At 55.9% G+C, this 13,435-nt stretch overlaps 1 protein-coding gene across 1 annotated transcript; it reads left to right on the top strand.

The window, feature by feature from the left end:
* Positions 1–4,647: 4,647 nt before the first annotated feature.
* Positions 4,648–5,625, top strand: LOC120836985 (the record flags this gene model as incomplete). Its single annotated transcript, XM_040206141.2, has 1 exon — positions 4,648–5,625. A coding segment is annotated over exon 1 (978 nt), but the record flags the coding sequence as incomplete, so codon positions are not given.
* Positions 5,626–13,435: the final 7,810 nt, after the last annotated feature.

The raw sequence follows: 13,435 nt of genomic DNA, 5'->3' as shown, positions 1-13,435 counted from the left end.
GTGACGAGTGGGCATGTGACGAATGGACAGTATCCCATATATATATATACATATCGCCACACGAGTACCTATGGAAACAGGTAACATAAAAGTATACCTTTTCAAACACAATCAAGTCACATTGATGGCTGCTACATTTGGGGCATGAAGCTTGCTCATAGATCCAAGTCCCCTCTGAACGCTGACGCAGCTCTTCTGTTCAATACATGCTTAGAGCGTCTGCCCAAATAATGCTTAAATTGTATAATTGACGCCACAGCTGCGGTAGCGCGCAGGTTTGAACTATACACCTTTTGCCAATTTCTCGGTAATTAGAAGGCCTGTACATAGAGTTATTACAATAAACGCTAGAGGCTCAGCTGGCGCTAGTGTGCTGTTGCATTTTGAAGCAGACAGCAAGCAGTCAGAAATTGACTTCCGGTAATGCATTTCTATGGGAAAAAGCGAGTGCATTTTCTCTCTGCGCTCGATTATAAGAGCAAATATCACTAATAATTAGTACGTACTAGGCACATTGGAACATTTCTCAATCACGCAGACGAAATAATTGGTCAGTTACAGTATTTTTATTTGAAATTCGTGGTACGAAAAACGGTGTTAAAACCGCTTCGTACGTGTATTTATGTGCACTGTCGGACACTGTTAGTGCGAACACGGCGTCGACGCTTTCCAGCCTGGGGGATATACGTGCCAAACGATCGAAGGACATGCGGAAAACCAAGAGAGACGGCAAGAGCTACGCAGTAACACTGGATAAGTAACTCCTTGTGCACGCAGACGATCGAAATAAATTGAAAGCCACGTAATATAGTTAGATTTGCAATAAATAAGTACTTATTTATTCTTTCTGCTCATATGTGCAAAGGCTTGTTCTGGGTTCAAATCATCACCCGCACGCTCCAAATATTTGCAGATAGGGAGAAGCCAGAGAGCAGGCGCCCGATAAAAACTGCCCGACATAGGTAATAATAAAACACACAACGATCGTAGCTCACGTGCTTTATTTTTTGCGTTCGAATGCTTCTTTAACCGATCGTAAAGGTGCACGACAGAGTCACTTTCATTCAATGACAGGACGGGCATATTAGCAATATATAAGCACCACCGAAATGCTAGCAAACCTTGAACACATTCTACATTCCTCTCGATCGTTAGTTTGCTTATAATCGCCGCTCGTTTTTACATACCTTTCTTGCAACAGAGGTTTGGGCCTGAAATAGAGCGAAGTTTAACATCGTTCAGTAGTAAAGAAAAATGTTGTAACTAAAGCAATTGCACTCTCACAATACCAATAAAAATACATACTATCCGGTACAACCGAAATGACAAAAGTTATTCATGTTATTTTTCGGCGAAGAGACAAAATTCACGAGCGTTTTCCCATAGGAATACACAGGAAGACTGGAAAAGTAGACTGCATGATGTCTGCTTCAATTTGCAACCGGAAGTTCCATAGACACTAGCGCCAGCTGATCCTCTAGCGTTTCTTATAATAACTCTATGGGCATGTATTTGCCATCGAAGTATGCACCTAATTTTCTACAAGAAAATATATATACGAATACACTGCTTAATCTGGTGATTGTGGAACGGGCGCTAGATATGTATAGTCAGTTACAGGTTAAGAAGGTAGCGGCAAATGCACCTCAAAGGGAATCGGATATCCCTCCACTAGCTTCGCATCCAATAGCGTCCCACCGTTTCCGTGACGTCGCGGCCAACGCGCGAGGAGGGTCTTGCCTTTCTGTACATATTTGTTTTATCTTTCGACTTTGACTTAGCATTGTGGAAGCCACGAGAGGGAGATTAGAGTTCTCCCCCACCGACGGAAACAAATGCGACCTTCGGGGATTAGCTTCCCCCCCGATGGATACAAAGGCTGCTTTCAGGGGCTCGGTTCCCTCTCCGATGAATACAAAGGTCGCTTTCTTAAAAAGTGGGATCGGAGACGAGTTGGAATCCATTGAAGCGGAACAAGGAGCGTTTCCAGTGAACTCTTCTTTCGACTGCGGAGATTTGAAACGGGCGCATCACACTTGTGGGAGGAGCTTCTCCTACCTTCTTGACTTGTAACCGACTATAGCGATACGTGGGGAGTGCGCTTCGGTGTTTTTGGCAAGGCAATGGTTAAAGTTAACATTGGTAAGTCTGTGTTTCAAGAAAAACGAAAAGACACAAAGCCATAATTCAGTGCTAAACGTCGCAGATATACACAAGTAATCATTAGCAGCATATGGACATCACCGCCACATAACACACAACAGCGACCATTTGATAACATACACGTCAAGCGCGCACAAGCAGTGCAATTAACAAACAGGAGTTAAGCGACACTAGTTTGCAAACCGATTGTCAGAATAAATTGCTTCACAAGCTGTTTTCTTGTTTTGGGGCAGGGAATAGGAAAAACAAAACGTTAGTTTAGGTACATTGTTCTTTTGGATAAACTAGAACCGAGGCAAAATAGGTTAGGTAGCTGTCTAATCAACAAACGGGATAAAACAGTATTTTATATATTTAGATTTTTTGTTCACAATGTAGTCGATGAATTGTTGGAATTGTCGATGAATTGAGTTGGGGTAACTCGGCCTCCTTATATAGTTCACCCGTTCCACGAACGTTTGAAAAAAACATGGTTTCGGGCGCCTCGGGGCCAGAAATATTGTCAGGGGTGGTTATCAAAAGAACAACAAATAAACAGAAAGAAATAAACGTTTAATGTGGCGAACTTGTGCCAAAAATAAACGGGTACAAAAGATAATAACAAAGCGTCGCGGGCGGCTAAGTCGGCGTAACACCAGAGCCGAACGCTGGCGCGAAACTGACTCCAGTTCGCCACGAGGAGCCCCTTATGTACACATCGCGACACTGTTATCGCGAACAGTCGACAGGCGTCAGATTCGTACCGGTGGCGCCACCTAGCGGCCTCTGATGGCGAAGCTCGCGCATGCGCAGAAACTTCATAGGGTTCGAGAGTATAACGACCTACTTTTGGTCGTTATATTAACAAACAAACCCGAGCTCATTTGACGAGCTTGGGTTTGTTTTTCTCGCGAATTTGTATTTTTATAGCGGCGTGCCGTCTGCATTCTAATAGACTGTCTTGTCTGCTTTCACGTTCTTCGTCCGTGCGCCCACCACGTCTGCGTTGTCGGTGTTTCTGTTATGTGCGTCCTTACCAAGGTCTGCTTGGGGTTCCGCCGCGCTTCTCCGAGGTGAATTTCGTCGGGGTGCCCGCGTCGGCTAGCGGGCGTAAGGGATATTTTAGCGTCCGCTTTGGCGTTTTCGGGTTGTCGGCGCTGTTTCTTGACGTCGCGTCTCTCTAAGGGGAATGTTGTCGAAGTGCTCGCGTCGGCTAGCGGTAGTAAGGGACTTTTTGGCGTCGGCATCGGCGTTTTCGGCCTGTCGCCGCAGTTTCTTGACGTTCTGTCTCTCCGAAAGGAATATCGTTGAAGCGCTCGCGCCGGCCAGCGGTCGTAGAGTGTTTTTTGGTGTCCGCATCGGCGTTTTCGGCTTGACGGCGCTGTTTTTTGCCGTCGCGTCTCTCTGAGGGGAGTATCGTTGAAGTGCTCGCGTCGCCTAGCGGTAGTAGGGGGCTTTTTGGCGTCCGCATCGGCGTTATAGGCGTGTCGGCGCAGTTCATGACGTCGCGTCTCTTCGAAGGGAATGTCGTCGAAGTGCTCGCGTCGCCCAGCGGTCGTAGGGGGCTTTTTGGCGTCCGCATCGGCGTTTTCGGCTTGTCGGCGCAGTTCATGACGTCGCGTCTCTTCGAAGGGAATGTCGTCGAAGTGCTCGCGTCACCCAGCGGTCGTAGGGGGCTTTTTGGCGTCCACATCGGCGTTTTCGGCTTGGCGGCGCAGTTCCTTGACGTCGCGTCTCTCCGAAGGGAATGGCGTCGAAGTGCTCGCGTCACCCAGCGGTCGTAGGGGGCTTTTTGGCGTCCGCATGGGCGTTTTCGGCTTGTCGGCGCAGTTCATGACGTCGCGTCTCTTCGAAGGGAATGTCGTCGAAGTGCTTGCGTCACCCAGCGGTCGTAGGGGGCTTTTTGGCGTCCGCATCGGCGTTTTCGGCTTGTCGGCGCAGTTCATGACTGCTGTATCGCCGTACGGCTGCGTCACCGCAACCAGGAGCGGCGCGTTCCAGCGCATGCCCGTGCCGGACATACGTCACCGGCGCGGGAGGTAAAAAGAGAGCACTTGACAATAAACCACGTTTTCATGTCCCGGCCACCGGCGAGTCTGGTCGACGTTTCAGTGGCGACGAGGGTAAACCGATATCGCGGCACGCCCGCCGCAGTTCGACGAGACGGCAGGCACCTGGGGCACATACCGGGTCCGGTTGGAGGCGTACTTCGAGGGTCAGGGTATCACGGACGCGGCGAAACGTCGCGCGTTGCTGGTGTCTTCCCTAAGTGACAACGTGGTCCGAATTCTGCAAGGCCGCTGTCAATCGGCGTCCATCAACAGCCTGTCCTACGCAGACGTGGTGGGCTACCTAGAAGAACACTACGACCCGCAAGCCAACGAGATTGCAGCTAGCTACTCGTTCTTCGTGCGGAAACAGGAAGAGGGGGAGAAAGTACAAGACTTCGTGGCAGAGTTGCGGCGGCTCGCGAAGCATTGCAAATTCGGCGACACCCTGGACCAGATGCTGCGAGACCGAATCGTCTGCGGCATACGGGATGACGAAGCGCGACGGGTTTTGCTGACGCGTAAAAAGTTGAGCCGGGAAGAGGCGGAAGAATTCGTAATCGCGTCTGAGATGGCCGATAACAACGTCAGGGCAATGGGAACGGCCCCCCAGGACTCAGCCGGCGGTACGCATTTCGTCCAAGGTCGGCGGAGGCCCCCAAGACAAGAAAACCGGAGGCCCCCAAGACAAGAAACCAGCGGTGCGAATCGACGCGCCTGGTGCTGGAGGTGCGACGCGAACCACTCCGAGGACGACTGCCGGCACCGCAAGACCATATGCCACAGGTGCGGCACCAAGGGACATCTGGCGAGGGTGTGCAAGTACAGTCGGCCCAGTCAGCCAGGTGCGTACGCGCTGGCGGACATCAACACCGAGGAAGAGAGTGGCGAGGAAATGCTTCACGCCCTGGTGGCTCACAGTCCAGCCAACAAAGACATGACGCCGCCGATAGAGCGGGATTTGCTATGGGAAGGCAGGAAGCTGCGAATGATTCTGGATACGGGCTCCCCAGTCAGCGTAATTCCCGAGAGCGCTTTCAAAAGACACCGTAAACGGTGGCCGGCCCTGGAAACGACCCCCCTACGCTTGTCGTGCTTCCTGGGGCCGCTGCCCGTTGTCGGCAAGATCACCATGAGTGTACAGTACGGACAGACGCAGGTGCGCAGCTCGTTGATTGTGGTGAACTGCCCAGGGCCGCTGCTTTGCGGTAGGAATACGCTGCGGGCGTTTTACGACGCAGGGGCACCGCTTCAAGAAACTGGGGCACCGCTTGGGGTGAACATGGTGCAGGCCGGCGCAGAGGGGCAGGACCTACTGGAAGAATTTGCAGACGTTTTTGAAGAGAAGCTGGGGTGCTGCCAGGACCCACCAGTAAAGCTGTACAGGAAGGAAGATGCGCGACCCCGTTTTTGTAAGGCGAGGCCGGTGCCCTACGCGCTTCGCGACAAGGTGTCGGTGGAAATCAACCGCCTGGAGAAGGACGGCGTGCTCTCGCCGGTCAGCGTGTCGGAATGGGCTACACTTGTTGTTCCGGTGGCAAAGAAAAACGGCGAGATATGACTGTGCGGGGATTTTAAGTTGACGGTAAATCCAGCTACACACCTGGAGCGATACCCCTTGCCTAAAATTGACGACATTTTTGCGGCATTATATGGGGGGGAACTCTTCACCACGCTGGACTTACGCAACGCGTACAATCAGCTTCCTCTTGACGAATAGGCTCGAAAGATGACTGTGCTGAACACGCACCAAGGCTTGTACTGTTACAATCGTCTGGCCTTCGGCATTGCGTCCGCACCGGCTCTGTTTCAATGGCGCATCGAGTCCCTCCTGCAAGGGCTCCCAAGGGTGCAAGTCTACTTGGATGACATCGTCATCGCACAAAAGAAACACGACACGTCGACACTCCGGCAGGTGCTGCAGCGGCTACGGGAAAACGGCCTGAAGTTAAACCGAGCCAAGTGCCGTATCCGGGAAAAGCAAGTGTCCTTTTTGGGCCACAGAATCGATGCCCAAGGTCTTCATCCGGAGCGGACCAACCTCGAGGCAGTGACCGAAGCTCCAAGACCGACCTCGGTAAGCCAGCTCAAGTCTTTTCTTGGGTTTGTCACCTATTACGCCAAATTTTTGCCCAACTTGTCAACCACCTTGGCCCCTTTGTATAGATTATTGGCAAAAGGAGCGCAATGGCAGTGGGACGGGGATCAGGAAAGGGCTTTCCGGAAGACTAAGCAGGCTATGTCCGAAGCTAAGTTCCTGGTTCACTACAACCCCCGGCAACAGTTACGGCTAGAATGCGACGCGTCGCCAGACGGCTTGGGTGCAGTGTTGTCACATCGCATGCATGGGAAAGACTACCCCATAGCGTTCCGGTCGAGAACGCTGACGAAGGCAGAGCGTAATTATTCAGAGCTCGAGAAGGAGCCGTTGGCGCTGGTTTTTGGAGTTACCAAGTTTCGAGATTATCTGTTCGGCAACCGCTTTACGCTCGTCACAGACCACAAGCCGCTGACAGCGCTGTTCCACCCTGAAAGAGCAATTCCACAAATGGCGGCGGCTAGAGTACAGCGTTGGGCGTTACTACTCGCAGCCTACCAGTACGATCTCGAGTACCGAAAAGGAGACCACAATGGGAATGCAGACGCTCTTAGTCGTCTCCCGTTGCCGGCGCAGGAGGAGGGCAGCAGTGAAGTGCTCACTGAATATGTGCTGTACACGCGGGGGTGGGACGACCAACCTATGTCCGCCCAGCAGATGGCCACCCTGACTACGCGGGACAGCCTGCTTCGCCAAGTAAAAGCCTGGATTTACGCCGGATGGCCGTCGCACCTGCGCCCGGAGCAGCACCAGTTCCTACCGTACTTCAGCCGCAGGTATGAACTCACAGTGAGCCACGACCTGGTTTACTGGGGGCATCGCGTAGTTCTACCGGAAGCTGCGCGAGCGTTCATGCTGACGGAACTGCATGATACCCACCCGGGAATGACTGCGATGAAGCGTCTGGCTCGCTCCCTCTATTGGTATCCTGGTCTAGACAAAGATATCGAAAAGCTGGTAAATAACTGCTCGACATGTATACAGTGTTGGACACTGCCCGCGGCACAGGTTCCTTCCAAGTGGCCGGAGACCCACCAACGGTGGTCCCGTTTGCACTTAGATTTCGCGGGGCCACTGGAAGGGTACATGGTTCTAGTACGAGTGGACTCGGAAACAAAGTGGATTGAAGCCATACCACTCAAAACAGCTTCGGCCGAGACTACAATTGGAGTGCTCCGAGAACTGTTTGCGCGTTTCGGAGTGCCACGAACAGTGTTTTCCGATAATGGGCCGCAATTTTCAAGTGCAGCGATGGCACGATTTTTACAAGCGAACCATATACGTCATTTCACCACTGCGCCCTACCACCCTCAGTCGAACGGGTTAGCCGAACGGGCAGTACGCACGACCAAGGAGGGGCTAAAGAAGAACAGGGAAGGCTCGTTGCAAGATCGTATTTCCAGGATCTTGTGTCGTTACAGATCTACCCCCATGAAAGAGGGCAAGTCGCCAGCCGAGTTGTTGTTAGGCTTCAGGCCCAGGACAAGGCTAACCGGCTTCTTCTCGAGGGGCGAGGAAGCGCAGCACAGCGTGGTCGAGCCGCAAGCCCCGGCCACGACACCACCGCCATTTTCGCCAGGAATGCCGGTCTGGTCACGCCAGTTCCAGCCGAGGCGGAGATGGCTCCCGGGGACAGTGGTCTCCAGTGAGGGTCGGCGCATGGTCACTCTACGCACACCGGACGGCCAACAGAGACGGCACCTGGACCAGCTGCGACTTCGAGACGCTTCAGGGTCCCCGGAAGGCGCTGACAAGGCACGTCGAGTCGCCGACCGGTCGGAGGTGGGAGCAAGGCCGCCCAGCACCGACGAAAGAGAGGTCGCCACCAACGGCGATCCCGAAGTGACGCCCACAGCAGACCCGGTTCCTCTCAGGCGCTCTACGCGCCTGCGGAAGCCGCCGGACCGTTTGAACTTATAGGGGGGAGGGGATGCTGTATCGCCGTACGGCTGCGTCACCGCAACCAGGAACGGCGCGTTCCAGCGCATGCCCGTGCCGGACATACGTCACCGGCGCGGGAGGTAAAAAGAGAGCGCTTGACAATAAACCACGTTTTCATGTCCCGGCCACCGGCGAGTCTGGTCGACGTTTCAATGACGTCGCGTTTCTTCGAAGGGAATGTCGTCGAAGAGCTCGCGTCACCCAGCGGTCGTAGGGGGCTTTTTGGCGTCCGGATCGGCGTTTTCGGCCTGTCGGCGCAGTTCCTTGACGTCGCGTCTCTTCGAAGGGAATGTCGTCGAAGTACTCGCGTCGCCCAGCGGTCGTAGGGGGCTTTTTGCCGTCCGCATCGGCGTTTTCGGCTTGGCGGTGCAGTTCCTTGACGTCGCGTCTCTTCGAAGGGAATGTCGTCGAAGTGCTCGCGTCACCCAGCGGTCGTAGGGGGCTTTTTGGAGTCCGCAACGGCGTTTTCGGCTTGTCGGCGCAGTTCATGACGTCGCGTCTCTTCGAAGGGAATATCGTCGAAGTGCTCGCGTCACCCAGCGGTCGTAGGGGGCTTTTTGGCGTCCGCATCGGCGTTTTCGGCTTGTCGGCGCAGTTCCTTGACGTCGCGTCTCTTCGAAGGGAATGTCGTCGAAGTGCTCGCGCCGCCCAGCGGTCGTAGGGCGCTTTTTGGCGTCCGCATCGGCGTTTTCGGCTTGTCGGCGCAGTTCCTTGACGTCGCGTCTCTTCGAAGGGAATCTCATCGAACTGCTCGCGTCGCCCAGCGGTCGTAGGGGGCTTTTTGGCGTCCGCATCGGCGTTTTCGGCTTGTCGGCGCAGTTCCTTGACGTCACGTGTCTTCGAAGGGAATGTCGTCGAAGTGCTCGCGTCACCCAGCGGTCGTAGGGGGCTTTTTGGCGTCCGCATCGGCGTTTTTGGCTTGTCGGCGCAGTTCCTTGACGTCGCGTCTCTTCGAAGGGAATGTCGTCGAAGTGCTCGCGTCACCCAGCGGTCGTAGGGGCCTTTTCGCCGTCCACATCGGCGTTTTCGGGTTGGCGGCGCAGTTCCTTGACGTCGCGTCTCTTCGAAGGGAATGTCGTCGAAATTCTCGCGTCACCCAGCGGTCGTAGGGGGCTTTCTGGCGTCCGCATCGGCGTTTTCGGCTTGTCGGCGCAGTTCCTTGACGTCGCGTCTCTTCGAAGGGAATGTCGTCGAAGTGCTCGCGTTACCCAGCGGTCGTAGGGGGCTTTTTGGCGTCCGCATCGGCGTTTTTGGCTTGTCGGCGCAGTTCCTTGACGTCGCGTCTCTTCGAAGGGAATGTCGTCGAAGTGGTCGCGTCGCCCAGCGGCCGTAGGGGGCTTTTTGCCGTCCGCATCGGCGTTTTCGCCTTGGCAGCGCAGTTCCTTGACGTCGCGTCTCTTCGAAGGGAATGTCGTCGAAGTGCTCGCGTCGCCCAGCGGTCGTAGGGGGCTTTTTGGCGTCCGCATCGGCGTTTTCGGCTTGTTGGCGCAGTTCCTTGACGTCGCGTCTCTTCGAAGAGAATGTCGTCGAAGTGCTCGCGTCACCCAGCGGTCGTAGGGGGCTTTTTGGCGTCCGCATCGGCGTTTTCGGCTTGTTGGCGCAGTTCCTTGACGTCGAATCTCTTCGAAGGGAATGTCGTCGAAGTGCTCGCGTCATCCAGCGGTCGCAAGGGGCGTTTTGGCGTCCGCATTGGCGTTTTCGGCTTGTCGGCGCAGTTCCTTGACGTCGCGTATCTTCGAAGGGAATGTCGTCGAAGTGCTCGCGTCACCCAGCCGTCGTAGGGGGCTTTTTGCCGTCCGCATCGGCGTTTTCAGCTTGTCGGCGCAGTTCGTTGACGTCGCGTCTCTTCGAAGGGAATGTCGTCCAAGTGCTCGCGTCGCCCAGCAGTCGTAGGGGGTTATTGGCGTCCGCATCGGCGTTTTCGGCTTATCGGCGCAGTTCCTTGACGTCGCGTCTCTTCGAAGGGAATGTTGTCGAAGTGCTCGCGTCACCCAGCGGTCGTAGGGGGCTTTTTGGCGTCCGCATCGGCGTTTTCGGCTTGTCGGCGCAGTTCCTTGACGTCGCGTCTCTTCGAAGGGAATGTCGTCGAAGTGCTCGCGTTACCCAGCGGTCGTAGGGGGCTTTTTGGCGTCTGCATCGGCGTTTTCGGCTTGTCGGCGCAGTTCCTTGACGTCGCGTCACTTCGAAGGGAATGTCGTCGAAGTGGTCGCGTCGCCCAGCGGTCGTAGGGGGTTATTGGCGTCCGCATCGGCGTTTTCAGCTTGTCGGCGCAGTTCCTTGACGTCGCGTCTCTTCGAAGGGAATGTCGTCGAAGTGCTCGCGTCACCCAGCGGTCGTAGGGGGCTTTTTGGCGTCCGCATCGGCGTTTTCGGCTTGTCGGCGCAGTTCCTTGACGTCGCGTCTCTTCGAAGGGAATGTCGTCGAAGTGCTCGCGTCGCACAGCGGTCGTAGGTTTTTTTTTTGGCGTCCGCATCGGCGTTTTCGGCTTGTCGGCGCAGTTCCTTGACGTCGCGTCTCTTCGAAGGGAATGTCGTCGAAGTGCTCGCGTTACCCAGCGGTCGTAGGGGGCTTTTTGGCGTCTGCATCGGCGTTTTCGGCTTGTCGGCGCAGTTCCTTGACGTCGCGTCACTTCGAAGGGAATGTCGTCGAAGTGGTCGCGTCGCCCAGCGGTCGTAGGGGGTTATTGGCGTCCGCATCGGCGTTTTCAGCTTGTCGGCGCAGTTCCTTGACGTCGCGTCTCTTCGAAGGGAATGTCGTCGAAGTGCTCGCGTCACCCAGCGGTCGTAGGGGGCTTTTTGGCGTCCGCATCGGCGTTTTCGGCTTGTCGGCGCAGTTCCTTGACGTCGCGTCTCTTCGAAGGGAATGTCGTCGAAGTGCTCGCGTCGCACAGCGGTCGTAGGTTTTTTTTTTTGCCGTCCGCATCGGCGTTTTCGGCTTGGCGGCGCAGTTCCTTGACGTCGCGTCTCTTCGAAGGGAATGTCGGCGAAGTGCTCGCGCCACCCAGCGGTCGTAGGGGGCTTTTTGCCGTCCGCATCGGCGTTTTCGGCTTGGCGGCGCAGTTCCTTGACGTCGCGCCTTTTCGAAGGGAATGTCGTCGAAGTGCTCGCGTCATCCAGCGGTCGGAGGGGGCTTTTTGGCGTCCGCATCGGCGTCTTCGGCTTGTCGGCGCAGTTCCTTGACGTCTCCTCTCTTCGAAGGGAAGGTCGTCGATGTGCTCGCGTCACCCAGCGGTCGTAGTGGCTTTTTGGCGTCCGCATCGGCGTTTTCGACTTGGCGGCGCAGTTCCTTGACGTCGCGTCTCTTCGAAGGAAATGTCGTCGAAGTGCTCCCGTCGCCCAGAGGTCGTAGGGGGCTTTTTGGCGTCCGCATCGGCGTTTTCGGCTTGTCGGCGCAGTTCCTTGACGTCGCGTCTCTTCGAAGAGAATGTCGTCGAAGTGCTTGCGTCATCCAGCGGTCGTAGGGGGCGTTTTGGCGACCTCATCGGCGTTTTCGGCTTGTCGGCGCAGTTCCTTGACGTCGCGTCTCTTCGAAGGGAATGTCGTCGAAGTGCTCGCGTCACCCAGCGGTCGTAGGGGGCTTTTTGCCGTCCGCATCGGCGTTTTCAGCTTGTCGGCGCAGTTCCTTGACGTCGCGTCTCTTCGAAGGGAATGTCGTCCAAGTGCTCGCGTCGCCCAGCGGTCGTAGGGGGCTTTTTGGCGTCCGCATCGGCGTTTTCGGCTTGTCGGCGCAGTTCCTTGACGTCGCGTCTCTTCGAAGGGAATGTCGTCGAAGTGCTCGCGTCACCCAGCGGTCGTAGGGGGCTTTTTGGCGTCCGCATCGGCGTTTTCGGCTTGGCGGTGCAGTTCCTTGACGTCGCGTCTCTTCGAAGGGAATGTCGTCGAAGTGCTCGCGTCACCCAGCGGTCGTAGGGGGCTTTTTGGAGTCCGCAACGGCGTTTTCGGCTTGTCGGCGCAGTTCATGACGTCGCGTCTCTTCGAAGGGAATATCGTCGAAGTGCTCGCGTCACCCAGCGGTCGTAGGGGGCTTTTTGGCGTCCGCATCGGCGTTTTCGGCTTGTCGGCGCAGTTCCTTGACGTCGCGTCTCTTCGAAGGGAATGTCGTCGAAGTGCTCGCGCCGCCCAGCGGTCGTAGGGCGCTTTTTGGCGTCCGCATCGGCGTTTTCGGCTTGTCGGCGCAGTTCCTTGACGTCGCGTCTCTTCGAAGGGAATCTCATCGAAGTGCTCGCGTCGCCCAGCGGTCGTAGGGGGCTTTTTGGCGTCCGCATCGGCGTTTTCGGCTTGTCGGCGCAGTTCCTTGACGTCACGTGTCTTCGAAGGGAATGTCGTCGAAGTGCTCGCGTCACCCAGCGGTCGTAGGGGGCTTTTTGGCGTCCGCATCGGCGTTTTTGGCTTGTCGGCGCAGTTCCTTGACGTCGCGTCTCTTCGAAGGGAATGTCGTCGAAGTGGTCGCGTCGCCCAGCGGCCGTAGGGGGCTTTTTGCCGTCCGCATCGGCGTTTTCGCCTTGGCAGCGCAGTTCCTTGACGTCGCGTCTCTTCGAAGGGAATGTCGTCGAAGTGCTCGCGTCGCCCAGCGGTCGTAGGGGGCTTTTTGGCGTCCGCATCGGCGTTTTCGGCTTGTTGGCGCAGTTCCTTGACGTCGCGTCTCTTCGAAGAGAATGTCGTCGAAGTGCTCGCGTCACCCAGCGGTCGTAGGGGGCTTTTTGGCGTCCGCATCGGCGTTTTCGGCTTGTTGGCGCAGTTCCTTGACGTCGAATCTCTTCGAAGGGAATGTCGTCGAAGTGCTCGCGTCATCCAGCGGTCGCAAGGGGCGTTTTGGCGTCCGCATTGGCGTTTTCGGCTTGTCGGCGCAGTTCCTTGACGTCGCGTATCTTCGAAGGGAATGTCGTCGAAGTGCTCGCGTCACCCAGCGGTCGTAGGGGGCTTTTTGCCGTCCGCATCGGCGTTTTCAGCTTGTCGGCGCAGTTCGTTGACGTCGCGTCTCTTCGAAGGGAATGTCGTCCAAGTGCTCGCGTCGCCCAGCGGTCGTAGGGGGTTATTGGCGTCCGCATCGGCGTTTTCGGCTTATCGGCGCAGTTCCTTGATGTCGCGTCTCTTCGAAGGGAATGTTGTCGAAGTGCTCGCGTCACCCAGCGGTCGTAGGGGGCTCTTTGGCGTCCACATCGGCGTTTTCGGCTTGTCGGCGCAGTTCCTTGACGTCGCGTCTCTTC

The sequence above is a fragment of the Ixodes scapularis genome, unplaced genomic scaffold, assembly GCF_016920785.2.
Source record: "Ixodes scapularis isolate PalLabHiFi unplaced genomic scaffold, ASM1692078v2 PGA_scaffold12__126_contigs__length_90152505, whole genome shotgun sequence".
Taxonomy (NCBI): domain Eukaryota; kingdom Metazoa; phylum Arthropoda; class Arachnida; order Ixodida; family Ixodidae; genus Ixodes; species Ixodes scapularis.
The sequence above is the reverse complement of the archived record's forward strand: the minus strand, read 5'-3'. Positions and strand labels throughout refer to the sequence as shown.